This window comes from Larimichthys crocea, chromosome XIII (assembly GCF_000972845.2).
Source record: "Larimichthys crocea isolate SSNF chromosome XIII, L_crocea_2.0, whole genome shotgun sequence".
Classification (NCBI taxonomy): Eukaryota; Metazoa; Chordata; class Actinopteri; family Sciaenidae; genus Larimichthys; species Larimichthys crocea.
In genome coordinates, this window is record NC_040023.1 from 11,643,830 (window position 1) to 11,658,843 (window position 15,014).

At 45.9% G+C, this 15,014-nt stretch overlaps 1 protein-coding gene across 2 annotated transcripts; it reads left to right on the forward strand.

The window, feature by feature from the left end:
• The first annotated feature begins 221 nt into the window (after positions 1 to 221).
• On the forward strand, positions 222 to 4,796 carry LOC104939108 (toll-like receptor 13). 2 transcript variants are annotated; one of them, XM_010755589.3, is made up of 4 exons: positions 222 to 322; positions 612 to 3,133; positions 4,108 to 4,225; positions 4,339 to 4,796. In XM_010755589.3, exons 2-4 carry the CDS (start codon positions 640 to 642, stop codon positions 4,577 to 4,579), a joined length of 2,853 nt encoding a protein of 950 aa, XP_010753891.2. In that variant the 5' UTR covers positions 222 to 322; positions 612 to 639; the 3' UTR covers positions 4,580 to 4,796. The 2 variants fall into 2 exon arrangements, with proteins under 2 accessions (XP_010753891.2, XP_027142409.1); XM_027286608.1 differs by having other exon boundaries at positions 4,322 to 4,543.
• The last annotated feature ends 10,218 nt before the right edge of the window (positions 4,797 to 15,014 follow it).

Genomic DNA, 15,014 nt, shown 5'->3' on the forward strand with positions numbered 1-15,014 from the left:
TGGGAGGACTGAAGGCCAATTATCAAACCTAATGACAGAAGAAGAAGAAGAAAGGCTGACAGGAAGTTACTTCCTCACAGAGATCGGCAGATTTCTGTGAATGAGCCAAAATTAGTGCGAGTGTCATTTGAGGAAGTTAGATTGTACGTGAGGCTCAGTGTGTCGTCTCTGAATAATTATAGGTCCTGTTCTCTGATTGGTTGGAAGGTCATGTGGTGTGTGTGTGTGTGTGTGTTTTGAGGTTTAGTGAAGCATCTCGTCTGCTGCTGTCATGGAAAGACTTGAGGTGAAACGAAGCGTTGTGTGTGATCGCTGATGAACTGTGAGTCTAATTTTATTTGTATTCATTGAAACAGAACTTATGTTAGCTGTGTTAGCTGTGTTATATTAGCCTCAGCTCTGCTGCTACTGATCAATGTGTCCATCACAAAGTCTGTCAATCACAGAGAGTGGAAGCTTTGTTATTGTTGGTCCAGATCCTGGAGGACAGACGGGACAAAAACAGTGCAGACATGTTTGGTTCTTCGTCCTTTGTCCTGGCTGTAGCTTTGTGTTTACTGATCAGACGTGATGGGATGTCAAACCTGTTGACATGTTGTTTTGTCCTCCAGTGATAACCCCAGAGACCAGCATGCCAAGATGGGACGTCTATCTTTGAAACTTCTTGTCTTCCTCCTTTGTCTCCTGCTTCATCTTCATCCTTCGTGTCCTTACTCGCTGAAAAGCTGCACCATCGCTTACACCGAGGACGTCTCGGCGGACGTTGTGTTGGATTGCACCAACCGTAAACTTGTTACGATACCTGACGACATCCCCAGAGAGGCAAACTCAGTCAATCTTGGCCACAATCAGATCAATCGGATCAACAAGAATGATTTTGGCAACTTGTCAAAGGTGAGAATTTTGTTCCTGTACGAGAATGAGATCTCTGACGTGGACGATGGATCCTTCCTTTTCATGGTGTCATTGACCAGGCTCTACATGAGCACGAACAAACTCACGAACCTGACGGCCAACCTTTTTCAGGGACTGTCAAAACTCACCCTGCTAGACCTCAGCAGCAACAGCATTCAGCTCATTCATCCTTTGGCCTTTCAGTTCCTGTCCAGTTTACAAACGGTGAAGTTGGACACCAACAAGCTCCGACAGATCACGGACATCCAACCCATCCTACAGCTACCGCACCTGCACAACCTGAGCATTAGCACTAATCTGTTTCCCTCCTTTGAGACCAAAGATCTGCTGCTCAACACATCCACGAGCCTGAAGGTGTTAGACGTTTCTTACAATGTCTTTGAACGATTCAGCATCACGACGCAGATCTTCCCTCACCTTGAGATGATTGACCTTTCTAGATGTGGCCAATCAGCTGGCTTCAAATGGGACGTCACTGACAAGACTTTGCTGAAGAGCATAACTCGACTGCACTTCAGCCACACTTTGATTTCTTTTGAAGACATCCAAAAAGTCCTGCAGAGCCTCGACTCGCTGATGCATCTAAAACTGAATTACATGGACTCCTGGATCCACAAAGGTCTCTTAGCTACGGTCTGCGAAATACCGACACTAAAGAAGCTCAACCTGTGCTTCAACCATGTCGCCAATTTAAGTGCAAAACTTGTGACTTGCTCTCAGCTCACTGAACTCAACCTGTCCTGTACCGACCTGACTGAACTGTCCAATGGCTCGATTCTGCCGATGAAGCGACTGAGGTATCTCACTGTAGACACCAATTTACTCACCAAAGTGCCGGACGACATTAAGAGTCTCTCCTCGCTCGAGATCCTAAACCTCGACGACAATCTCATCTCTGAGTTGGACTGTGACGATTTCCTGAACACAACACGTCTCACAGAGCTTTATTTGAACACCAACCACATCTCCAAACTGGACAGTTGTGTCTTTGAGCATCTCAACCATCTGAAGGTTTTAAGTATCAGTGGCAACCTGCTGTGGACATTCGGAGGCGCCTTCAAAACAGGCCCACACAATCTCAACATCTTGGATGTGAGCAAAAACTTTGTGGCTAGTCTTGACCAGGGTGATTTTCAAGGTTTAGGGTCCCTAGAATATTTGGATGCGGTGTCAAATAACATCGGCAGGGTGAAACAAGGAGCATTTGACGGACTGAACAAGCTCAAAACTCTTTGTGTGTCTCTTCCACTCGAGTTCGAGAATAACTTCAGAGGACTACAGCGGGTGGAAAATATCACAATGTACTTCAATACTGATGTCAGGTTCAAAGGTCCTCAACCAAATGATCACGAGGCTTTGTTGTGTTTGAAATCCCTGAAAATGTTCACAATAATCTGCAGGGGGTATCACCACGGCTTCCCCTTCGACATACCCAAAGAGATTGTCCAGTCCATGAATCATCTGGAGGAGTTCACAGCTGATAATGTTTATATTTCTGTACCTGATCCGGACACATTCAAATTCAATCCCAATCTCAAGAGTCTGACACTTCGGCAAACTGATTTGTCAGCTCTTGGTCCTGAACTGTTTCAGCCAATCCCAAACCTGCAGGCTCTCGACCTTTCCAACACCAAGCTCATGTCTTTGGATTTTCTGGCCCAGGCTGACCTGTTCGCACTCAGACGGTTGACGCTGACTCACAATAAGATCACAGTGATTAACGAGACCATCTTCCAGTCTCTCCCTGCACTCAGATACCTGGACCTGAACAACAACCCGTTCACCTGTGACTGCTCCAACGCTGGATTTATCCAGTGGGTGAAGAGCGACAACCAAACACAGGTTGTGAATGGCCATGAGTACACCTGTTTCTTTCCTGCGGCAGAACAAGGAAACAAGTTGCTGGACTTTGACATCCAGTTCTGTCGGATAGACGTTAACTTCTTCTTCTTCATTTCAAGCACTTCTATAGTTTTGCTAACTCTTCTCACAGCCTTCATCCTCCACTTTCTGAGGTGGCATCTAGTGTACACCTTCTACATCTTCCTGGCCTTCCTCTACGACAGCAAGAGGAGAAAGAGGGGAACTCCTCACGACTACGACGCCTTCATCTCCTACAACGCTCATGATGAGGCCTGGGTTTACAGAGAAATGCTTCCAGTGCTGGAAGGAGAGCAGGGCTGGAGACTCTGCCTGCACCACAGAGACTTCCAACCAGGTAACACCGTCCACCCCATTTTATGTCACCAAGCTCTCACCAACCACTAAAAGTCAGTCCCACATTTACTCTTGTCCGGCGGCTTCTTGCTCGCTCACTCTCTCCTTTTCTCTTCTTAGCTTCCTCCGTCAGCGTCCTCTTCACTCTCTGCTCCTCTGCCATCATGTCCGTAGAGTGTAGCATCAACACGATTTAACAGACGTTAGTTTATCAGAGAAAAGTTACAACATGTTGATTTAAATATCAGAATAATTAACACTGACTTGAGATAAATAAGTATGTTTATTCAAACATGAACTCTTTAATTTCATCATCATCTCAGATTGATCAGCTAGAACAGTACTGACAATCCAACAATGTAGTATAAGTACACATGAAATATACATTTATCTGATAATACTTTGACAGGCTGTTTAACAGCATGTTGTTACATTTGATGCTTCAGAAGTCAGGGGACACTTTCTGTTCCTGTTTTATCGAACATTTATTTTTGTTGTCTCAAAGGCGACGTGACATTTAGATTCAGCTCGTTTGTCTGAGTTCCTGTCAGATGTTGTGAAGGCAGAGATAAGTTTATCTCCTCGCACTCGGGGGTTTCACATCTCGTATTTTCAGCTCTGGGTGTCACAATGTCTGCGACAGATTCACTTCATCAATCATGATTCATTGATTCTCTGTAGCTGCTGAAGTTCGGCCAGAATTAAAAGTACTGCAGCCACTCTGAGTCTCTACCAACCTTAAAATATTCATCTGGGTCCTGGACTTAGTCTCTGAGACGTCCCCGCAGACTGTCTAAAACCTGGACGTAGTCTCTGTGACGTCCACACAGACTGTCTAAAACCTGGACGTAGTCTCCGCAGATGGCATCTTAGCTGCAGTTAGCTATCTAATTGTCTCCAGGTGAGTGGGTTTAAACCTGAACAGCTCTGAAACTTTCAGTGAGTGGTTGCGTGATACCTGAACTGTCTCCACAGGTAAACCCATCATAGAGAACATTACAGACGCCATCTATCGCTGCAGGAAGACCATCTGTGTGATCAGCCGACACTATCTGCAGAGCGAGTGGTGCTCCAGAGAGATCCAGATGGCGAGGTGTGGGCGCTGCCGGACTTCTGTTCAGTGGATACATGCAGAAAACGTTTCCATCATGAAGCCTGTAACTCACCTGGGTGCTGTCATGATATTCAGTGTGTGTGTCGTTGCAGCTTCCGCCTGTTTGACGAGCAGAAAGACGTGCTGGTCCTGCTGTTTCTGGAGGACATCCCGGCCCATCAGCTGTCTCCATATTACCGCATGAGGAAGCTGGTGAAGAAACGCACCTACCTGAGCTGGCTGCAGGCGGGCCAGCACAAGGGAGTCTTCTGGCAGAACGTCTGGAGAGCGCTGGAGACCGGAGACGATCCCGCTGACCACACGGACCTCCTGACTGGACCAGCAGGGTGCTGAGACCGTGACACTGTGGAGAAAACAGGCCTCCATAAAGTCATTAATCAGAGAAATAAAAAGTTCTTTGCTGACAGACCTGCTGTGATGGTTTGATCTGAGCTCCGACAGAACAACATGAACCTGAGACATGTTGGATGGATCCAGACAGACATGATGAAGAGTCTGATGGACACGGAGATGTTTCACATTCACTGACTTCCATCAGTCTGCTACAATAAATCTGAACTTATGACTGTTGTTGTCTTTTACTTTGACGTTCTAAATGTTTCTCTGTGATGTCACTTCCTGTTTCTACCTGATTTCTAAATGAGAAACTCGAAGCTTCAGAACTTTTTGACGAATGATCTGAGTCTGTGAACGTCTGATGATCAGAACTGTTCTTTGTTTCTGTCCTGATGGAGGATTTCTGCCTCCATCGGGTGTTTCCTGTTTCCTGTTTGTCACCTGATTATCACCTTGTCACCACCTGCTGCTCATCGTCCAATCCAAAGGCTCGGCTCAGATTTCTCAGCGTGGTGATGAAGCGGCGACCTCTGTGACCTCGGTCTGTGAACGTTGTCTCACCTTGTCTGTCCTCAGCGTCCACGTCCTCCTCAGTGTGAGACTGGTTCTGATCCGCTCGTGTTCAGGTATGGCTCCATCACTTCCTGTGATTGGTGCAGTGAGAGGAAAGCCCCGCCTTCCTGGTGACATCATGCATGCGTCACGTGACTCAGACTGACTTCCTGTGTCGGTCACGTGATCGTCATCATGTAGCTTCTCCTCGTTAACCTCGATGACCTCACTGATTACACACACTCAGATACTCATTAAGCACTGTGTGTGTGTGTGTGAGTGTGTGAGTGTGTGTGTGTGTGTGTGTGTGTGTGACAGTTCAGTGATGAAGAAAAATGACGTGGTATTAGCATCGATTTCACATTTAGAAAATCAATATTTCATTTTATGAAGTATTTTATGTTTTTCTGTAACAGGACGACTGATCACGCTGATTATTTCATGTCTCACTTTATTGATCACATGCAAATATTAAATACATGTGTGTGTGTGTGTGTGTGTGTACAGTCAGCGGGAAATAATCCTCCTCTAGCGCCACCTTCAGGACAAAATACACAGTTAAAATACAGTTTAACAAACTAACCAAAATATGTTGAAGTGAAAATCATGGTTATTAATTAATATGATATCTGAACTACGACAAAGATGGCGGAGCATCAAGAGTCATAAAAATGTGCTGGACGGCTTCAGGAAGGAGAGGAAGTGTGTTCACTGTTAGACTGGACACTGCCGGTTCAGAGGTTCTGTCGCTGTGTTCACTGTTAGACTGGACACTGCTGGTTCAGAGGTTCTGTTCGGTCCGGTTGTGTTGTGTTTTACAGGTATTGATTACTGATTAATGACGTTACAGTGCCATTAATCTTCTCAGGACAAAATAAAGTTCAAACTTTAAAATGTTCAGTGTCACTCTCAGATATTCTCAGATATTGTTTGAAGGGTTCTACACTCCTGGTTAAACAATGACTCATACATACTCAGCTGATTTGTTTCATTAATAATTGCTGCTGTTATTGGTGTTTTTAGTTCATTAGCAGCCTGCTGAGTGCTGCACAGATGTAATGCTCCCTGACTGTAATGAGTATGTGCACACTCAGAGTGCTGTAATTATTGCATTAGATTAGATTTAAGCAGAAAGTGTGTCAGCCTGTTGTACCTGTGCAGCCCAGCAGACAGGAGGAGCTGTCTTCTTCTTCAGTACTGAGTTTGATTTGACGTTTCATGACCAGGTTCAGGAACAAAGACCACCTGTAAGATTAAAGTCTGAGTCTAAGGCGTAGACCTAAAGTCTGAGTCTAAGGCGTAGACCTAAAGTCTGAGTCTAAGGCATAGGCCTAAAGTCTGAATCTAAGGCGTAGGCCTAAAGTCTGAGTCTAAGGCATAGACCTAAAGTCTGAGTCTAAGGCGTAGGTTTAGTGAGGTACAGGAACAGATGTTCCTCACGCTCAGATCAGTTCTCTTCTGACTTCCAGCAGACCTCCATCCATCAACAACTCTGATTTCTCTTCTCGTAGCTCACCTTCCATCCACCCACCCTCCACCTCTCCTGCAGTACATCCTGTCTATGTCTTTGCTCGCTCTGTCCTCCTGATGTCTATTTCCTGTTGACTGTTTCCTGTTGACTGTTTCCTTAAGTTGACTTTCAGAGTCGATAAAAGCTGAAAACATTTCTGCAGCTGAGCAAATTAAAAAGGAAATGAAAGAGTAAATGAAGCTCGTAAAGTAAAAGCAGGACAAATCCTCAGAGACACATTTCACTGAAGACACTGAAGACACTGAAGACACTGAAGCTCAAAATGACACGGTCGCCTGGCAACAACTCTTCATTCAGAGGACGGAGACGTTAAAAGTCATCAAGTAGAAGGAAGAGAAGAAGATGTTAAGGCAGTCTTTGACTTAGACGTAGTCTCAGTGACGTCCCCGCAGACTGTCTAAAACCTGGACGTAGTCCCCGTGACGTCCCCGTCTGGATGTAGATGGTTTGTGGTGTGTGTGTGTGTGTGTGTGTGTGTGTGTGTGTGTGTGTGTGTGACCTGTGTGATAAAGGAGGATTCACAGAAATGAGTTTCGGTGTCAGCAGACTGCTGACGGGGCGAGGAGGCGGCAATGTGCTGCTCAGTGACAGCTGATAAGCAGCGACACACTGAAGTCAGTGATACACAGAGAGAGAGAGAGAGTGTGTGTGTGTGTGTGTGTGTGTGTGACAGAAAAGAGGGATTAAGGTAAATGACAGTAAAGTGGAGTCAGGCTGTCGGTGTGAGGACATCAGACTGAACATGAAGGTGACCTTCACTAACACGATGACTAACCATGTCCGTCATTAAACACACACTGACCTGTGATCAGTGTGGATCATTCAGAGGTCCAAAGATCTGGTCCTCACAGTCCTCCGTGGATCGTCTCAACCCTGAATCACTTGAAATCAAACCATGATTGGTCAGTTTGCCCCTCACTCTCCAAACTAAACACACAGCTTGGCCTACTGGATTCATGAAGTCCTAACCAATCAATGAGCCAGCTTAGGGCCTTGATAGAGACGGAGCATTCTGATTGGATAACAGCACCAGGGGGACTCAGGGGGACTCCTCTGCAGTCTCAGGTTGATCTCTGTGTTTCATTGGACGGTCTTTAATTAGTGCCGCGTTCGTCATGGAGCCACACGGGGTCCGACACTTTGAGGAGCTTCTTTCAATCTTTGTCTTCTGTTGTTCGTGTACGAGTCCCCAGCAGCAGCTAATGTTACTGACTGTTACTGACTGTTACTGACTGACTGTTACTGACTGACTGTTACTGACTGACTGACTGTTACTGGCTGTTACTGAGTGACTGTTACTGACTGTTACTGACTGTTACTGACTGACTGTCACTGACTGACAGTTACCTACTGTTACTGACTGTTACTGACTGTCACTGACTGTCACTGACTGACAGTTACTGACTGTTACTGACTGTTACTGACTGTCACTGACTGTCACTGACTGACTGTTACTGACTGACTGTTACTGACTGTCACTGACTGTTACTGACTGACTGTTACTGACTGTTACTGACTGACAGTTACTGACTGTTACTGACAGTTACTGACAGTTACTGACTGTTACTGACTGACAGTTACTGACTGTTACTGACAGTTACTGACAGTTACTGACTGACTGTTACTGACAGTTACTGACTGTTACTGACTGTCACTGACTGTTACTGACTGACTGTTACTGACTGTTACTGACTGTTTCTGACTGTTACTGACTGACTGTTACTGACTGTTACTGACTGACTGTTACTGACTGACTGTTTCTGACTGTTACTGACTGTTACTGGCTGACTGTTTCTGACTGTTACTGACTGTTACTGACAGTTACTGACTGTTACTGACTGACTGTTACTGACTGACTGTTACTGACTGTTGCTGATAGTTACTGACTGACTGTTACTGACTGTTACTGACTGTTACTGACAGTTACTGACAGTTACTGACTGTTACTGACAGCAGTCAGCCCAGCTCAGGTCTGTCTAAACATGTAAATATAATCATGTGACTCCTCTTTGTTCTTTCATCACTTTGTTTCTTTTCTCTCTCCGTCTCCTCCGTCACCTCCGTCACCTCCATCACCTCCGTCACCTCCGTCTCCTCCGTCTCCTCCGTCACCTCCGTCTCCTCCGTCTCCTCCGTCACCTCCTCTCTGTAGCTGAGCACAGATTTCATGTTCAAAGTCAAGGTCAGGAGACAACGGGGCTGCCGGAGATGAGAAGAACTGCTACCAGAGGGTTTGAACCTCCCAGAGAGAGGAGGGGGAGGAGGAGGAGGAGGAGGAGGAAGAGGAGCAGGAGGAGGAGGGGAAGGAGGAGGAGGAGGAGGAGGAGGCGTGCAGCGACTCTTTTAATCAGTTCCTCAGAGGAAACTCATCAGCAGCATTCAGGCGTAGGTGGAGGCCTCCACGTTTGATGAGCTGTGAAGATGGAGGACAGAGACGCTCCATCACGTCCACAGACACAGACACAGAGAAGCATCAGCCAGATCTCCATACCTGTAACTTAAAAACCTAAAATTAAAAAACATTTAATACTTACTGCTGTTGTTGTTGTTGTTATTGTTGTTGTTGTTGTTATTGTTATGGTTGTTAATGTTGTTGTTGTTGCTGTTATTATTGTTATTGTTGTTATTGTTGTTGTTGTTGTTATTGTTATTGTTGTTAATGTTGTTGTTGCTGTTGTTGTTGTTGTTGTTGCTGTTATTTTTGTTGTTGCTGTTGTTGTTGTTGTTGTTGCTGTTATTTTTGTTATTGCTGTTGTTGTTGTTGTTGTTGTTATTGTTGTTATTGTTATTGTTGTTAATGTTGTTGTTGCTGTTGTTGTTATTGTTGTTGTTGTTGTTATTGTTGTTGCTGTTATTTTTGTTGTTGCTGTTGCTGTTCTTGCTGTTGTTGTTGTTGTTGTTGTTGTTGCTGTTGTTGTTGTTATTGTTGTTGTTGTTGTTGTTGTTATTGTTGTTGTTGTTGCTGTTGTTGTTATTGTTATTGTTGTTAATGTTGTTGTTATTGTTGTTGCTGTTATTTTTGTTGTTATTGTTGTTGTTATTGTTGTTATTGCTGTTGTTGTTGTTATTGCTGTTGTTGTTGTTGTTGTTGTTATTGTTGTTGTTGTTGCTGCTGCTGTTCTTACAGCATCTGGCTTGCTAACATTGATGTAGCTGTTAGCTCGTTCAGACGTTGCATGGGTCGAGGTGCTGAACGGAGACGGCCTCATAAATCTGACGAAGGCGAGAGCGGCAGGTCAGGTGACCCCATACATCACTGAAAGGTCAGCGATCGTGACGGAGGAGCGTGAGTAATGAAGGAAACAGGTGGAGACACATTAGTATGGAGGACGGACGAGCAGAGACCTTTCCACAAATATGAAGTCCTCACGGAGACGTGAAGGTCGTGAAGGAAACTTCAGAAACACGTGGAAGCTGAAAGCAGCTCTGAACGGCTAACGGACTACGTTAGCTTAAGCTAAGCTAAGCTGGGCGAGCGGGCAGAGGAGAAGAGTGAAGAGGACAGATAAAGGGCTGATGTGTCTCAACTCGTCCGTCCTCCCACTCAGACGCCAGCAGCCTCAGCATCACTGTGTCCGGGTGGAGGCTACAACAGTTTCAGAGAAGAAGACAAGTGGCTAACGAGGAAGGTCATTAATGAGGATGGTGGAGGTTAACGAAGAGTCTTGATGTTTGTGATGAAGAGTTAAAGAACCAGAAATATAAATGAATAATTCTACATTAATAATAATCAGTCAGTCTGAGAACGATGAGCAGCTTCATCGTCTAAACCTCCAAACAATATCTCAATAAATATACATATATAAATATTACAATATAAATATTATAATAAAATAAAATATAATATAAATAATATAAAATATACATATTTATAATAATAATTAAAATATCAATACTTATAATAATATAAAATATACATATTATAATATAATGGTCCTTCAACGTTCAAACAGGAATATTACATAAATGATTTATGAGCTCTCTGTCTGTCAAACTAAGAACAAAGGAAGAAGAATATTCAGAGAGAGGACAGAGACTCTGAGAGCTGCTGCTACTGTGAGACCTGAGGGACACGAGACACATGAGAGACACAGGGGACACAACGGACAAGAAGGACATGAGAGACACGAGGGACCGGACTGAATTTCAAAACAAATGCTTGTTTTATCTCAGTGTTTAAATTGAAGGAGAACCATGAGGAACCTTGAAGAACCACAAGGAACCCTGAAGAACCACAAGGAACCCTGAAGAACCACGAGGAACCCTGAAGAACCACGAGGAACCCTGAAGAACCACGAGGAACCCTGAAGAACCATGAGGAACCCTGAAGAACCACGAGGAACCCTGAAGAACCATGAGGAACCCTGAAGAACCACGAGGAACCCTGAAGAACCACGAGGAACCCTGAAGAACCACGAGGAACCCTGAAGAACCATGAGGAACCCTGAAGAACCACGAGGAACCCTGAAGAACCACGAGGAACCCTGAAGAACCACGAGGAACCCTGAAGAACCACGAGGAACCCTGAAGAACCACGAGGAACCCTGAAGAACCACGAGGAACCCTGAAGAACCACGAGGAACCCTGAAGAACCACGAGGAACCCTGAAGAACCACGAGGAACCCTGAAGAACCACGAGGAACCCTGAAGAACCACGAGGAACCCTGAAGAACCACGAGGAACCCTGAAGAACCACAAGGAACCCTGAAGAACCACGAGGAACCCTGAAGAACCACGAGGAACCCTGAAGAACCACGAGGAACCCTGAAGAACCACGAGGAACCCTGAAGAACCACGAGGAACCCTGAAGAACCACAAGGAACCCTGAAGAACCACGAGGAACCCTGAAGAACCACGAGGAACCCTGAAGAACCACGAGGAACCCTGAAGAACCACGAGGAACCCTGAAGAACCATGAACCTCTGTCCATCCTCTTCGTCCTCTGTCTCCTGCAGCTTCTATTCATCAGGCTGAGACAGCTGACAGCAGCTGTCCCACACACTCCTGCTGGACTCTGAGAAAACACACCAAGTGAAGCTCAAGCAGAACCTCACAGCAGAACCTCACAGCAGAACCTCGAGCAGAACCTCGAGCAGAACCTCGAGCAGAACCTCACAGCAGAAGAAGAGTCCGTTTACATGAACACAACTCCAGCTGAGAGGAACAGACCACAGATCAGCTGTGAAACAACCAGAACCAGAACTGAGCTGAGAGCTTCACCTCTACTGCTGCCTCAGGCTGTGCTCCAACCCGGTCCGGTCGGTCTGCTGGCGGTTCTGTTGATTCAGTTAGCAGCAGCTAAAACTGTTTGAACATCGTCTGTTTGTGTTTCACGTCAAATTAACATAAAACGTCTGATTACACACACACACACACACACACACACACACACACACACACACACACACACACACACACACACACACAGTCATAGTGTGTGTGTGTGTGTGCCTTTCTGTTCTAATTAGCACCATTCATCCTCAACATCTCCTGTCCTACACTGTCCTACTGTCTCCCTAACACCTTTCCTTCTTTCCTACAGCGTCCTCTCTGGATCGTGGTTCTGTCTGTCAGAACCAGAACCAGAACTGTTCTGTTTGGACCTCAAAGAGAATCCTGCTCCCCGCAGACTGTCTAAAACCTGGACGTAGTCTCCGTGACGTCCCCGCAGACTGTCTGAGGACTGAAAACAACAAGAAACTTCTTGCTTTGTTATTGAGGCCGAACATCACACACACACTCAGCCAGTATTGCTGTTCAGTGAGGTCACAGATGACAACAGGAGCTGGAGGTGTTAACATAACTGCTGAAGACCACACACACACACACACACACTGAGTGCTGATTGGACGGTTGACTCTGTGTTTCTCTAAACGATGTTAGCTCAGATCACCTGTGAGAGTCACCTTCACCTTCAGAGTGCTGCTCCGAGCGGGATTCGAACTCACAGCTTGTGGATCTAAAAGTTCTTCTGTGCTCTGACATGAATCCCAACCTGGACGTAGTCTCTGTGACGTCCCCGCAGACTGTCTAAAACCTGGACGTAGTCTCGTGACGTCCACAGACTGTCTAAAACCTGGACGGAGTCTCTGACTCCCCGCACGACTGTCTAAAACCTGGACGTAGTCTCTGAGACTCCCCCAGAACTGTCTAAAACCTGGACTTCGTCTCCGTGGACGTCCCGCAGACTGTCTAAAACCTGGACGTAGTCTCGTGACGTCCTACCGACTGTCTAAAACCTGGACGTAGTCTCTGTGACTCCCCACAGACTGTCTAAAACCTGGACGTAGTCTCTGTGACGTCCCCGCAGACTGTCTAAACTCGGACGTAGTCTCTGAGACGTCCCCGCAGACTGTCTAAACCTGGACGTAGTCTCTGTGACGTCCGCAGACTGTCTAAAACCTGGACGTAGTCTCCGTGACGTCCTACAGACTGTCTAAAACCTGGACGTAGTCTCTGAACTCCCCCAGACTGTCTAAAAACTGGACGTAGTCTCTGTGACGTCCCCCCGACTGTCTAAAACCTGGACGTAGTTCGTGACGTCCCCTCAGACTGTCTAAAAACCTGGACGTAGTCTCCGTGACGTCCCCGCAGACTGTCTAAACCTGGACGTAGTCTCGTGACGTCCCCGCAGACTGTCTAAAACCTGGACGTCGTCTCTTTGACGTCCCCAGACTGTCTAAAACCTGGACGTAGTCTCCGTGACGTCCCCGCAGACTGTCTAAAACCTGGACGTAGTCTCGTGACGTCCCCGCAGACTGTCTAAAACCTGGACGTAGTCTCTGTGACGTCCCCTCGCACTGTCTAGGGACTGAAAACAACAAGAAACTTCTGCTTTGTTATGAGGCCGAACATCACACACACACTCAGCCAGTATTGCTGTTCAGTGAGGTCACAGATGACAGCAGGAGCTGGAGGTGTCAACATAACTGCTGAAGACAACCCACACACACACACACACACACACACACCACTGAGTGCTGATTGGACGGTTGACTCTGTTTCTCTAAACGATGTAGCTCCGATCACCTGTGAGAGTCACCTTCACCTTCAGAGTGCTGCTCCGAGGGGATTCGAACTCACAGCTTGTGGATCTAAAAGTTCTTCTGTGCTCTGACATGAAGCCACTGGACCAGTGAAGATGTAGGAGGACATGAGGAGCAGGGAGCAGTGGACCATGTGGTCCAGAAGGACATGGAGATTGGACTACAGCAGCCTACAGAAGTTGTTTCTCTTGACTTCATTTATTTTTACTTAATATTTGTTATGCACCAAACACCAAAAAACACCAAGACAACATGAAAACCTGATTCTGGTTTGTCTCCTGAGTCAGTTCAGTCTCAGCAGCAGATTCTACAGGGTGCTGTTTAAGCGGGGTTTGAACCCACAACTTCTGGACTAAGTGGCTCAGTGCCAAGCTCTTAACCCACTGGACCAGTGAAGACGTAGGAGGACTGAGGAGCAGGGGCAGTGGACCATGTGGTCCAAAGGACATGGAGACGTGGTGTTTCCTTCTACATGATAGACAAACAAAGTGAAGGACAAGATGTTCTTCAGCAGCTCCATCAGGACTGATGGAGGAGAATCTTCAGCATGATTCCTCCATCCGTCTGATCCTGGTTCTTCTCTTCTTCATCAGTACTGAAGATGGTCCAGAGGGGAGGACGCCGACCGCCAACGTGGAGACGTGGATGAACCTCGGCTCCGAAAACCTGAGGTATGAAACAAAAACAAAACTAACAAACAACAAATCAAAACTAAAACTCAAAAACTAAAACTAAAATAAACAAACAAAACTCAAAACTCAAACAAAATCAAAACTAAATCAAAACTCAAACAAAATCAAACAAACTAAAACTCAAAAACTTCAAACCGTCCGTTCGTTCATTTCTCGTCGTGAATTTCCGTCGAATTCTCTGACTTCAACTTGAACACAGCCGACCATCGAGGGAACAAGAAACAGGTGAGTCAAAGGTAAGTGAAGCTACTTCTTATTTAACCAAGAAACTAAACTTGATTTTCTTGAACAGGAATTCCAGTTCCAGGAATCGTTGCAATACTTTGTGGAGTTTATTATCTGAGCCCTGAGTGTTGGAGTGTTCCCTCTTTAAATGAGCTATGGCTCAAAGTGAGGAGGAAGTGACAGCTCACAACTTCTGGATCTAAAAGGAGCTTGGTACAAGACCTCAAACCACTGGACCACAGAACATCCAGGAGATGAGGAGCAGGGAGCAGTGGACCATGTGGTCCAGAAGGACATGGAGATTGGACTACAGCAGCCTACAGAAGTGGTTTCTTCTTGACTTCATTATTTTTTACTTAATATTTGTTATGCACCCAAAACACACC